Source organism: Falco peregrinus, chromosome 1 (genome assembly GCF_023634155.1).
Source record: "Falco peregrinus isolate bFalPer1 chromosome 1, bFalPer1.pri, whole genome shotgun sequence".
In the NCBI taxonomy this organism is placed as follows: domain Eukaryota; kingdom Metazoa; phylum Chordata; class Aves; order Falconiformes; family Falconidae; genus Falco; species Falco peregrinus.
In genome coordinates, this window is record NC_073721.1 from 50,882,528 (window position 1) to 50,895,141 (window position 12,614).

The 12,614-nt window shown below is 39.2% G+C and overlaps 1 protein-coding gene across 2 annotated transcripts in view; it reads right to left on the reverse strand.

Annotated features, from left to right (window-relative positions):
• Positions 1-1,016: 1,016 nt before the first annotated feature.
• TTLL11 (tubulin tyrosine ligase like 11) overlaps positions 1,017-12,614 on the reverse strand; it is a 50,326-nt gene continuing 38,728 nt past the window's right edge. For both annotated transcript variants that reach the window (XM_055814113.1, XM_055814119.1), the window contains 3 exons: positions 8,441-8,698; positions 5,926-6,032; positions 1,017-2,391 (listed from right to left, as the gene is read on the reverse strand). In XM_055814113.1, the coding sequence (XP_055670088.1) occupies positions 2,102-2,391; positions 5,926-6,032; positions 8,441-8,698 (655 nt within the window). In that variant the 3' untranslated portion in view covers positions 1,017-2,101. The remainder of the gene's footprint in view (positions 2,392-5,925; positions 6,033-8,440; positions 8,699-12,614) is intronic.

The following is a 12,614-nucleotide window of genomic DNA, read 5'->3' on the forward strand; positions in this document are numbered from 1 at the left end:
AGTAACACACTGCCAATCGCAAGACAAATGTCAGATGTCACAAAACAAGAAGTAACCATTTTTCAACTTGTGAATGTCTTCAAATATATTACAATGAAAGTGTGAGGGGGGGGGGGGGGGGGGGGGGGGGGAAGACTTTCGGCTTCATTTGTTCTGACAGATGCCAGACCTTGGAGTTTGGCATTTTATCTTCATACTGCAATAACCTTTATGAAACTTAAACAAGGCTGAGGGCAGTGGCATTAGTCTACAATTGTTGTCCTATGTACAATATGTAAAATTTCAAACAGTCTAGGCATTGAACTAAAAAAGATCATCTACTCCCACTCCTATGGATGTTGCAGAAAAAGACGAAGAGAAGGGACAGCCAGATCTGCTATTAACACATGCTAGGTAGTAGTTTCTTGTGGGCTCAGCTTGACTTCTGCATCGTATTGCCATGCTGCTGATTGCCACTTAGGAAAAACGCATGCTGCTTAAAACTAAAATCAGGAAAGAAACCCTAAACTTCTCCTGAAGTAAAAACTCCCTCAATACCACGTGTGCATTTAGTCCACGGCATTAAATGGGTGGGCCCCCTCTGCACTGACAGCATCATTCCTGTAAGGTCACCTTTCCGATACACCAGCCATTGGAACATTTTGACATCGAGCTCCAGTAATGTTCTTCAATCCAAAACTAAATACCCAGATGCTGTGCCATCTTACTCCTTCGCAAATTTTTGACAGTATGAAGAACACTAGAACATAAGCAGATTCATTTACATTAAAGAATAGAACAGAGGAGGAAAATCAAACTCTGATGTAGACACACATTATTATAATAATATGAGACCAAAAAGAATTTGACTGAACAGCCCTGAAGTTCCAAGTTATTCCTGTCCTTTCAGCCAGTCTCATGTCCTGATTAGCTGCGCCCCCCCCCCCCCCCCCCCCCCACACACACACACAAAGAATGTGATTATGGAAGTCATGGTTCATTTCTTGAAAAATAAGACTGCTCAGTACAACTCCAGCGGTACAGCCCGGCATTCTTGACAAAATACCCTGTTAAATAATACAGATCTCATTTGTACAAAGTTATACTGTTATTTAAGGGAAAAAATTAAGAATATGTGCAAAGACAAAAAATACAATAAAATCTACTCTAGATGTTACTGCAAGTCCAAATAGGATAAGAGACACACAAAAGGCAAAAAACAAGCAAGCCTAGAATACAATTAGTTTAGCCTAAAGCCAGTGGCAGGATTGGTTTCACTGGAATTTCAATAATGTCTTAGGCCTTTACACCGTAAAACTTTTTACAGAAGCAGTGCTTAGTACCTGAAGACAAAACCACCGCTTAGTTCACCAAATTTAACTTAATGAAGTAATTTTTTTCTGTGAATAAGTGTGAGCTTATTGGTTCTGTGGAAGCAAAAGGATAAACATCTTTAGTTTCTTTAAAAAATTAACAGTTCTTGTCATGGCAAAGACTTGTACAAAGAAGTAGAAGCCAAAATATGATTTCACTGTGTTTCAAGACTGACTTTAAAAAAATTTTAAGTACATAGAAAATGACCAACTCCGTATTGATTCCAACATGTGCAGTCCGAGCCACTGAAAGAAGAGGGTCAAAGCCTGAAGTCTGACCACAAACGTAATTCCAGGTTAGTTTTCCGAAGTCCACAACTGGTATTGGAGGCTGCAGCTCCTTACTAGATTTCCATGATACATCTAGTGCATACAAAGCAGCGTAATTCCTTTGATATGAGCATTACTCTCCACCAGTACAACCAATCCCATGATGCTGGTTATCATCCCACTGTATTTTGGTCCTTATCTTCACAGTCATTCTCTATACACTCGGGATAAAAGCAGAATTTGTCACCTGAGGTGTGCTGTAGGTCCAACAGAGGAGTAAATAAATAGCCATCACCAGGATCATTATTTGAGAATGGGAGCTTGCAGTAGACTTTTTGAAGAGTGTTAATAATTAAAAAAAGCTGAAATAAATAATTGCAACTATCAGCTGAGGGAATTCAGGAGTCTGTCTTTCCTCCTGCAATATACGTACGTACCCGGGGATTCATTCTCAATTCTGTCCTGGTGAATCAGCACCATTAATAGCGATGATTTTTACAATCTGCAAATTTACTAGCCGCAGCCGTGCGATTCAAGAGGGGTGCATGTGCAGCTGGTGCAAGGTGAAGTCCATCTGTCTGACAAGGAACTACTGCACTTCGGCGCTCCACAATCCCCCAGCCACAAACCAGGCGCTTTTCATCCAGGGCAGCCAGCTGATACTCACAAAAATCGATCAGCGACGCCACTTGCTCGTGTAGTGGGAGGGACTTGTATTTTTTCTGAGCCAGACAGAAGAAAGCTTCGACAAAGGCTTGCAAACACATTCCTGCAAGCAAAAGGCTCTTTTATAAGAGATCCATAGCACAGCGTTTTCTAGCAAACTACATTCTTTAGACGTAACACTATCTGGTTTCTTTTGGCAGCAAGGCCAAATGTGTATGTGCTGGGTGTGGACACATAAAATCATGTTTAGTTAACATCTTTTAACTTAAACAGCAGCCACCTAGAGTGCTCACTTAGAAAAGAAATTGTTCTTCAAAGACCAAAAGAGGTTTTATTTGTGTGTAACACACATGAGGTCACTTAGTGTTTTAGTACAGGGTAAGCCCCAGCCCGGTTACAGACAGGCGATACTCTCCATCACCAAGGCTATTTCTGGCCTTGCAGACAGCAGCCTGACCAGCAGCCTGGCATCCAGAGGCAAACCGGTACAGCAACAACCAATTTTAAGATATTGTACAATTAAACTGATGTAATATCAGCCTTGATTTCTGCTGCCTCAAATATTAAACTGAAACCAAATCAGGTGCACAGTAACATATTGAGCTTCAAGAAAAACAATCTACCTTGGAGAGAAAAACAAGTTTATAATCAGCAACTGAACTGGTTTATTTAGATGGACCTAAAACAAAAGTTCAAGTGTAGAAATACTGAAATAGTATGTCATTTCAGTCTGTAGCACTATAAAGATAACCCCATTACCAAGTATCACCTTATCACAAAAGTGAGTTTATTTGATCTTCTCTCCTGCAAAGACCATACCAGGTCCAAATCCTTAGCCTTCCTTTTGAAGGTGAAGAGGCTTTTTTCCCAGCCATCCCCAGTAACTCTACAACAGTAGTTTTGTTTCAACTGAATGAAAAAACAAACAGCTGAAGTGTGTACGAAGGGAAAGCAGTGCAGTGCCAAAAAATTTCTCTGCTATAATAAAACTCCCCCTCTGCTCCCTCACCAACAAAAGTCCCCTGCAGAAGCCACATGCTGCAGTACAAGCTCTTCAGGGTGTTGTCTGAGCACATCTCACTAGTGATACATTACCACAGCCAATGGAAAGAAGGGCTGCATATTAACACTAATTATTGTATTTAAAACTTGAAGTAATACCTACTTTAATTCTTAATTAAGAAGGCAGATCACAATTGGTTTTGCAGAATGCCAGCAACAAGGAACCGTTATAGCTGCTTTGTGCTTTTAACTGGCTCTCCCAGTTTAAACATACACTTAAAATTCTTTTAGGAGGAGATACTGAAAGGTTTGGGGTTTTTAACTTAATGTGGGCTTATTGATGCTACAGGAAAAACATCTTTTCAAAATATTACAATTAGATTCTGAAGTATAATTTCTCTCAACGAAGGCTGCAGCTGGGGTCGCTCACAATCTTGGCTGTAAAATAACTTGCAAAGGAATCGTTGAGTTATCTGAAAGCAGCAGCTGCCAGCTCAGTAAATTATTTTATCAGTCACGGTGAGCTGCAGGCAAAGAAAGCACCTTTGGTAACATACACACTTTCTCCTCCATAAGTGACACTGTGGCGAAACATACAATCAAAAAAGTTAGAAGCTGCTGGTTTACAACAGCAGCAATAGTTACCGTATTGGTTACGGCTGGAGTGGGCAAAACACAAAGCCAAGAGAAATCATTGGACATTTTGTGTTTCAACACCTAGGAAACACCTCATTCATTGAGACTGTCAACAAGTTGCTTGATTTCTGAAAGCCTGAAGATTCACTTGCGTTTCTATTATTTTTGCTAGTCAAATTCTATCAGCTAACCACATAAATGACTTGACACCCACACTGAAAGGGTATATGCAAATACTCAAATTTTACATACCTGTGAAACTAAGGTGACCCTAAAGTAGTACAGGAGGTCATGCATAATAAACCATACTATCTCTTCTACACTATACATTCATTTTCTCCCTTTTAATCTTAGGTCTGGATTTATTCTTTTTATCAGCCATGTGAAAAGTCTATTTTACTTGTTCTCCTTTTGCCTTACCTTATCTCACTTCGTACACACAGACTCTACAGGATATTATAGGATACCTAAGTTCAAGCAAGACAAAATAATACTTACTTACCTGTTTCATACAAATACAAGCTTCATTAACATTTCTGAAGCACAATCAAATATTCAAAACAATTCTACTGCTATGATACCTGATCATACTCTCACAAATTATGTGTATCACTGATTGTTGATATCTATGCAGGAGGGAACTGCAGATATATTTTAGGGGGGTGGGATAACAATAGAAAAGTCAGTCTCAACTTGGAGACTACTTTTGATTCTTCTGCTATTATAGCATTTAAAAAAAAATGCAGGAGTACATACATTGATGTCCATGTTCAGCTTCTATATAAAAACATATTTTGAACCAATTTCTGGGCAAATGCCAGCCTGCAGCTCTGTGACCTGCATGCTAGTTTACACCAGCAGCACTGAGGTGGATTTCTTCATCCCACACTGATTTAAGGGGAACCTTAACAATACTTGATGGCCACAAGGCACAGTGGCATAAAACCTTTCAGAATACTGCAGCTGCTGTTTCCCTGCTATAAATGGCTCCAAAAAATGTCATCAGGAACATTCTATTTCTTTTTTTTAGATGGGAATACTAGTGCAATTGAAATTATCCAATGTTTTGCAAAAGCTATGGAAAAGTTGCCAAATTTATGGACTCAATTTCATATAGAAATGTAACAGCAATTTTAGAAATTAAGTTATATATTAAATGGTGTATTGAGGCCATCAATATAATAAGAAAACAATCCCTGCACTCTGCCATTTGATAGATTACTGTCTCAGATCTAAAAATGTGACCAAGCAGATGGGGAGGTAATTCACTACTGAAGGTTAGGTTGGCTGTTCGACCTAGCTCCTGTATGAAAAATCAATTTACAGCAAGGGGTGCTTGTTGCAACTCGTCCTTAGTAAGAACCTATTTAAATAGCACTGTGGAAGTTTGTGAAAAAACCCAATTGTCCTTTCTTCACCCATCACAAAGACAACAAACATGAAAAAAAGAAGCATACTGTTGGGTGGTGGGGTGGGGATGACACAACTCTCTGGGAAATGAAAAGTAATACAGGTAGTTTTGTTTGTCCCCAAAGTAATCTTGCCGGGGAACACAAATCAAAGAGAAGTTAAGCATATTTATTTCTAGCTCCTGCACAGCTTTTGGTATGGTTGGGTTTTGCTAAACCACATAAGCTACTCTAATATGGGCGTAATTTCTTAATACTGCATTAAGTTGAAGGTTCCAGTGGGAATAGTTTTAAATGCTTCTCTGCAAATAGCAACAAGTCTTCCAAATGCAAAATTGTAAGCATAAAAATGGGTTTGAGGAAGACTTGTTCCAATAAATAAACTGAAAACTAAGAGTTATCAGTTCTGTAGATAAAGGGAAACTGCCACAGAACTAAACAGAAGAATTTGTTGTACATGTACATGCTTCAGATGTACATGCCTTGTTCCCATTTTTTTTAATTGAACATTTGAGGTGTGCTTCAGCTACCAAAATGGCCAACCCCACCTCCCCTGGCTTCCATAGTCTTGAACTACAAAACAGTGTTACCTGATTCTTTGTGGTCGATTCCCATGCTGTTCCACCTTCTTGTGATATCAATATATAAGATATCTACAGAAGCCATTGAAAAATTGCTGTTGCTCAGTTTGCAGTTTCTGTTAAAAACAGACAAAATGAAGAAGAAATTCTGATTACATCTGAACTTCCAAGTTAGGGAAAATTCTGCAAGGGCAACTGAGAGAACACTGGGAGAAAAGTTTAGCAATGTCATATGTACACACCCACTGTAACATGCTTAGGCTAATAACGCATATACAGCAGAGAGCAAACAAACCGGAGTTCATAAAGCGCACGTATCTGAAATGGTACAGGCCCTGCATGCCTGGAAAAAAAAAAAAAAAAAAAAAAAATCACATGCAGAACTTGTATGTACCTAGCACTGCTGCCTGTCCAGATCACACTGGTGGCATAGAGGCATGCACCCAAATACAAACTGCACATGCAAAGTCACATTGATCTCCAGACACAAAAAGGCAGCAGATGAGATTACAGATTAACTGGTTTATTTTGATTTTGTGACAAAACAGAAAAAAAAAGAAAAAGAAGAAAAAAAACCCTAAATATTTCAATTAAAAATGACTTGACTGTTACACACAGCTTCTCCTAGGCTGTACTCTAACGGTACATTGTGAAAGCCAACACAAATCTGCACAGACTATCCACATGAGTTTGCACAGAGAACTACTTTTTTGTTTGACTGACTGATCCTGTTTGAAAAAGGTTGGAGGAAAGCTTTCAGACACAGAATTACTTCTTCATGCCTGAAGGCCTAACAGATTTACCCTGTACGTTACTGAACACTGCATGGAAAAGAGCAGCATCTCGGGATGTATCTCAGGCATCTGGTGATAAGCACATGTAGGAAATCTGACACTTGTGTGGTCTGAGCCTGCAGTGTAGTGTTGATCTGTGTATGAGAATTAGCCATCTGTCCAGAATTTCCAGATGTCTGGCAGCCTGGCTAGAACCAGTGCACATGCCAAAGAGCTGGCCAAAATTTGTAGCCAGAAAAGAAAGAAAACAAAAAAAAGAGGGGGGGGGGGGGGGTGGGGGGGTGGAGATAAAACCCCAACAAAAATACCCTACCTGGATAGTTGAAAAGAATCTTAATTTTCAGTAGTCTAAGCAGAGGTCCCTTAAAACAGAGTTAAGGTCTAGCCTAGATCCCAAAAAAATCTTTGGCAGCATCCAAGCAAGGACTAGAGACACATTCGGTATTTCCCTTTTAGTTCTTGTTTTAGAATGAAGAAATTATCAAAGGGGAACAGATTTTGAGTAGCCAAAATTTGAGTGGATAGTCTCTGCGACCACTTGCCGACACACACATGCACACACACACACAATCACACTTGTGTACCATCTTATTCTTGAAAAGTGATACAGCTCATGTCTTAAAAACATGGCCTTATTTCTGAAATGAGTAGTAGTGACAGCATTTCAGAGAAGGGCCATAGAGTTGGTATAGATCCTCTGGGGGCAGGGGGAAGGGGAGAAGACTGTATTTAAAAGTTTAATTTAACATGCATTAAGAAACTGCAAACACCATTTAATTGGGATATGGCAATTTATTTTAATATTCTTAAAAGAAAACGCTGGCATTTATTCTGTGTTCCTCTGTCAAGTGCCAAATACAGGCTGGACTAAACAATAGAAAATACAGAACTGGAAACAATCCTGTACTGGTCTGTGGATAGAGCAGATGTCTTCAGTCATTTTCTATATATTGTCATTTGTATAAGTCAAATTGTTTATATTCATTCCTGAATGCAAAATGCATCTGCATAGAAACAGGATCTGTATTTTAAGAATACATCTGCTGCTGCTTATTTCTTTTGTCATTGTCAACGAAAGACAGAAAATGAGATATTGGTACCATGACTAGAACAGATATATCCATAAAAAACAATGAAAAAAACAACCCCTCACAAATAAAAAGTATGTGAAAAAATAAATTGAGTTCCTTGCCATTGCAAGTTGCAATTTCACAATGCAAATCCTTAGTGCACAGTGCATCAGCAACTGGCATTTGGAAATCCTTTCCTGTGGCCTGGGGCAGATGGCTGTGTCCCCACAGCCAACAGAATCAGATGAAGTGACCCAATTTCAGCTGTCACTTTCTCACAGTACTATTCCTACAATTTACTAGGAGCATGACATGTTGACTGCAAATAGTATCTCCCAAAGCATCGCTGTTCTGCTGCGGAATAAAGAACCCTAGGATCCTACCAGACACAGTTTCACAGAGGTCAGGTGTTTTGGGAGCTTGGAATGACAAAAATACACCTTTTTTTATAAAAATGGTCTGATGGAACTTATGGGGAAAAGTTTTTTTGGAAGGCACTACTAAACCTATAAGCTAAAAGCGTACCACTGTTAGGACCTGCTTTTATTCAACAAAACTTAAGATAAGCTCAGGGACAGCAGTGCTAGCCCAAGGACCAGGAGCTTCTAACACTTTGATGATGCTTTAAGCAATTTCTAAAGAAACCTTCAGTTTACTAACCTTATAAACGTTCGGAAACCTGTCGGCCCCAACTTTGTCGTCCCTTTTACACCAAGAAATCGGATAAACAACGCAGCCACTCTGTCCACAAGCCGCAGATAGTTAAACTGCTTTGCGTACTTGGGGAACACTTGCTTGAGGCAAAGGGAGGGGAGGCCAGGCTCTGGACTCCTGGGGGCATCGGATTCAGGTCTCTCTGCTGCTCCAGCATCTAACAGCTCTTCATTTGCTTCTGAGACATGCTCCAAAGTCTGACACCTGTGGCACATAGAACAATGGTATCTCACATTAACTTTATTCTTACAAGAGTCAATATTCTGAGGTTTTGTGGTTGTTTTAAATTATAAAACATTATTTTATGTGATCTTTACAATAATAAAAAAAAAATCAAGAACAAATACTAAGGTTCCCTAGGGCAGAAATCACGTTATAGGAGTTAAAAGGATAACAAGCAGACCATTCTCTGATGCTAAAAGTCACACCTATAAATATGATTGACAGAGATGCCCCATCATTACCAGGTTAATTGTGAGAACTACTGTTAACTCATCACTCCCCTTGAAAGGACTGGGAGCTGGGCACCATCATACTATTTTTCTGTAAGTTTTGAGATTTTGTCTTTTATACTAAACTTCTCCTTTGTCCAAATCTTCGGTTACTCCTTCAACAAGGTAAGAGCAGGTGCCTGCTCAGCACACCACCACACAGTCACCCTGGCCCTGCATGGCTCCTTTTACATGGACCTTTGGCTATTGTCTCCTAGGAAGGGTCAGCAGTTTTCTACACAGGTATTAAATTGCCACAGATTCTATAGCACTGCCCAAGCTATAGAAACAGATGGAAAACATTACCAGTGTTCAGAAATTCAGGGAGCTGGCTATCAATCCAGCTACCGAATTATATAAATGAATATTTTTTGGATAGGTGATCTTAGAACTTCAAAATTATGACAGTTTAAGACATTTTCCACATGACTCCTCAGCATTTTCTGAAAGTCCTATTCCTTTAAATTTATTTCACCTAAAACATTCCAAAAGTGAAACACTGACAACAAGGTACACCTCCCTGATACCCTTACAATGCTTAAAAAAAATATAGTGCATTCATTGATAAAGACATTTTAGTTTCTCTTTCATCACAGAAAGCCGGGATGGACATCAGATTGTGTTACTCCTTTCTGCATCCCTGATCTGGAACAATATTTTTCCCCCCCCACTTCCCTTCTTACTTTTCCTTGTCCTAACCCGTAATGCTCCTTAGATCACTTAAAACAGCTCAGGTAACAACAGGTTCTCAAAGAATCAGGCCCTACTGAGTTATTTTTTTTCCTAGAATGGCAGATATTTCTTTTTAATCCAAACAGCTAAACATTAAAAGCCATACATCTCAACTTTCCCCTCCCATAACACAGAAACAGTGCTCCCCAATGTAGATTCCTTGTGATGCTGTAAAATATCCATAGTCTTTTCAATAAATCTTTACAACCTCACAAAAGATAACAGGCCAACTTCCTCCGCATACCAAAGGAACCATCAGATAGTACCAACATGCAGTTACCATTAGCATCAAACAAAATTAGGTATGTAGAAAAAAGATAACTTGCATGGAATTTCATGGAATACTTAATGGGAAATGCTGAGAGACTGTAATAATCTAAGACTAAACTTATTTTCCAATAATGATTAGAAGCCTTCACCTTCCCTGACAAGTAAGGTACAAGAAATACAGTAAGGAACATCAGCAAAGAAGGAACTCTAACAATACATACAGAAGCAACAAGGTTCACACAAATGCATACTGGCACTATTCACAAGGCAAACTTCTGAGCAATCCCATTATTTTTTCTTCAAATCCTCTGTGCATACTGTCAAAATACATTATTTCATCTTCATTGTTGCCAAATTCCCTAAATAAAGCCGATCAAGATAATGGTGTTCTGAAATAAATGTTACATGTTTATTCAGCATGACATGTTTACTTTTTCTCTGCATTTGACAGATCTAGATAAAATTAAGGATTGCTGTTCTCATAAGTTCAGAAAGTCCAATAGCTGACGGTAATTATTTGGCACACACTAAGCACATGCAGGTTTTCATTTTCTTTCCAGTGATTTTCCTAAGTACCCATTATGAAGAGTAAGTATAATTCACACTAGGTACTAAAAAAATTAGTGTTTTTACTACGTTGATCTTTCGTGTTCCTGAGCAGATTTAGTATCCTTCTGAAAGTTCTGTTCCAGCAGAGGACAAAAATCAACATAGTTATTATCCACCCACAGCACTGTAAAAGTTGGGTCAAATCCACAGTAAATCTGTACCTTCTGACTTAGCAAAAGGCAGATTTCCTTACCCCTCTTGCAGCCATCCTGCAGCCAATCATCCGTAAAAAGTATCCCCATGGGATTTGTAGGCTCTCTTTTCTACGAAATTTCCCTAAAAGACATTAATCCATTGCCACACTGTGTCCCCTTTTAGTATGGAATACTTTGAAGTTATACCTTTACCTCCTAGCAAGAGCTATGTTGAAAATAAATGTATGGCAACAGTAAGACAAAGAGCCCTTGGGGGGGGGGGGGGGGGGGGGGGAAGGCAAGAACAGCAAAAAAAGTTTTCAGTACTATGAACCAAATTGCAAAATCTAATTTCTGAAAGACATTTTTGGGGCCAAGTTTTCAACCCTGCTTGAATCTGGGCTCTGAACTCATTCATACCTCCCAATGTTACCTGCAAACGGCAGCAGCTCACCACCCACTGCAGCCCCTGCCCAAACTGTAACCACCACATGCCAGCTCCAAGTTTACAGAGATGAACTTTGAACGTTCACAGTGTTGCAACAGTTCTTTGTACAAAGCATTTGTGTTCAGTGTCTTTGGTGTTTAAGTCCTCCAAACTGCCAAGCCCTGGCTGCTTGGATGGGACTGTCACACTGCGATTCACAAAGCATCTGCTTTTTTAAGACTATTGTTACAAAACTTGAAAATAACAGTACTTCTTTTGTACCCACACTTAACTTCACTGATGTTGAATATCTATAAATAAATGTGATCATTTTTCAGATAAAATATTCTAAAAAGTCTTTAAAAAATAAATACAAATCTTAGGTAGTGCGTTGATAATGTTCCTCTGCTGTAAATAGCAAAGTAGAAAAATAATGTTATTTTTGCCATTAGTTAAGTAAAGCTTAAAGTAATAAATTATTAGTTTGGATGGTGGTTTCACTGCCACCAAGTACCCTCGGGTTGCCAAAAGAGTGAGTACAGCCAAAGAACAATAAGCGCACAGGCTTCTATTTTTGTTCTTAAAAGGTCTGCTCGTGAATTTAGAAATTCAAATTTTCAGCCAGTTGAACTAGACCTTGACCAAATGTGAAAACTTGTACTCAGTAGGAGAGAAGGTTGTGTTGTTTGAAACACAACTCTTGTGTTAATGACGCCTGGAAGCCCTGAACCCTTTATCATTCTAAATTCAAGAGTTTTTTCAACTGCACATTACTCATTCATCAGTAACATTCTCAGTTAAAAAAAGTATAAAGCTTTACTTTAAAAGATGCAAGCAGAGCTGAGGAGATTTCATTAGATTTCATTTTTCACAGAAAACATTGAAGAGACTGTTAAAAGGGATCGGCTTCAGAGAAATTCATTACAGCGCCAGTGCTTTCGGTGCCTGTGCTGCCCAGCCACAGAAGGGACGCTGGAGCGTTGTCCATCTGCTCCACACTCCTGAGACAGGTCTGACCTGTGGAGCAGCATCTCTCAGCGTACCCTTCAGCTGCAGACCTGGGCTTCCTTCACAAATCCTCTTTCCTGCAGAAGTAAAAGTCCCTGGAACTTCTGAGGAAGTACAGTAGTTTAAAAGAGGTTTTTTCCAGCCTTCTGCTTTTCAACCCCTACCCTCAAAAGAAATGTGAAATGGTCATGAAGAGAACACCCAACCCATAATTGTAAAGAAATACTCTGGACACGTTACTGCTGGGAGTCACAGAAGACACTCTGCCTGCTTAAGGGGGAATGGACATATGTCAAATTATTAAACTATGTTTGGGTTGTATTAGGGTCATAGAAAATCGTGTTTATAGACACCACCCTGTATTATGGTTAAAAAAAAAAAAAATCTGAATGTAATAAAGCAGAGGCTCTACACTACCACTTAGAACTTCCTTCTTCCCCTCCTTTCTA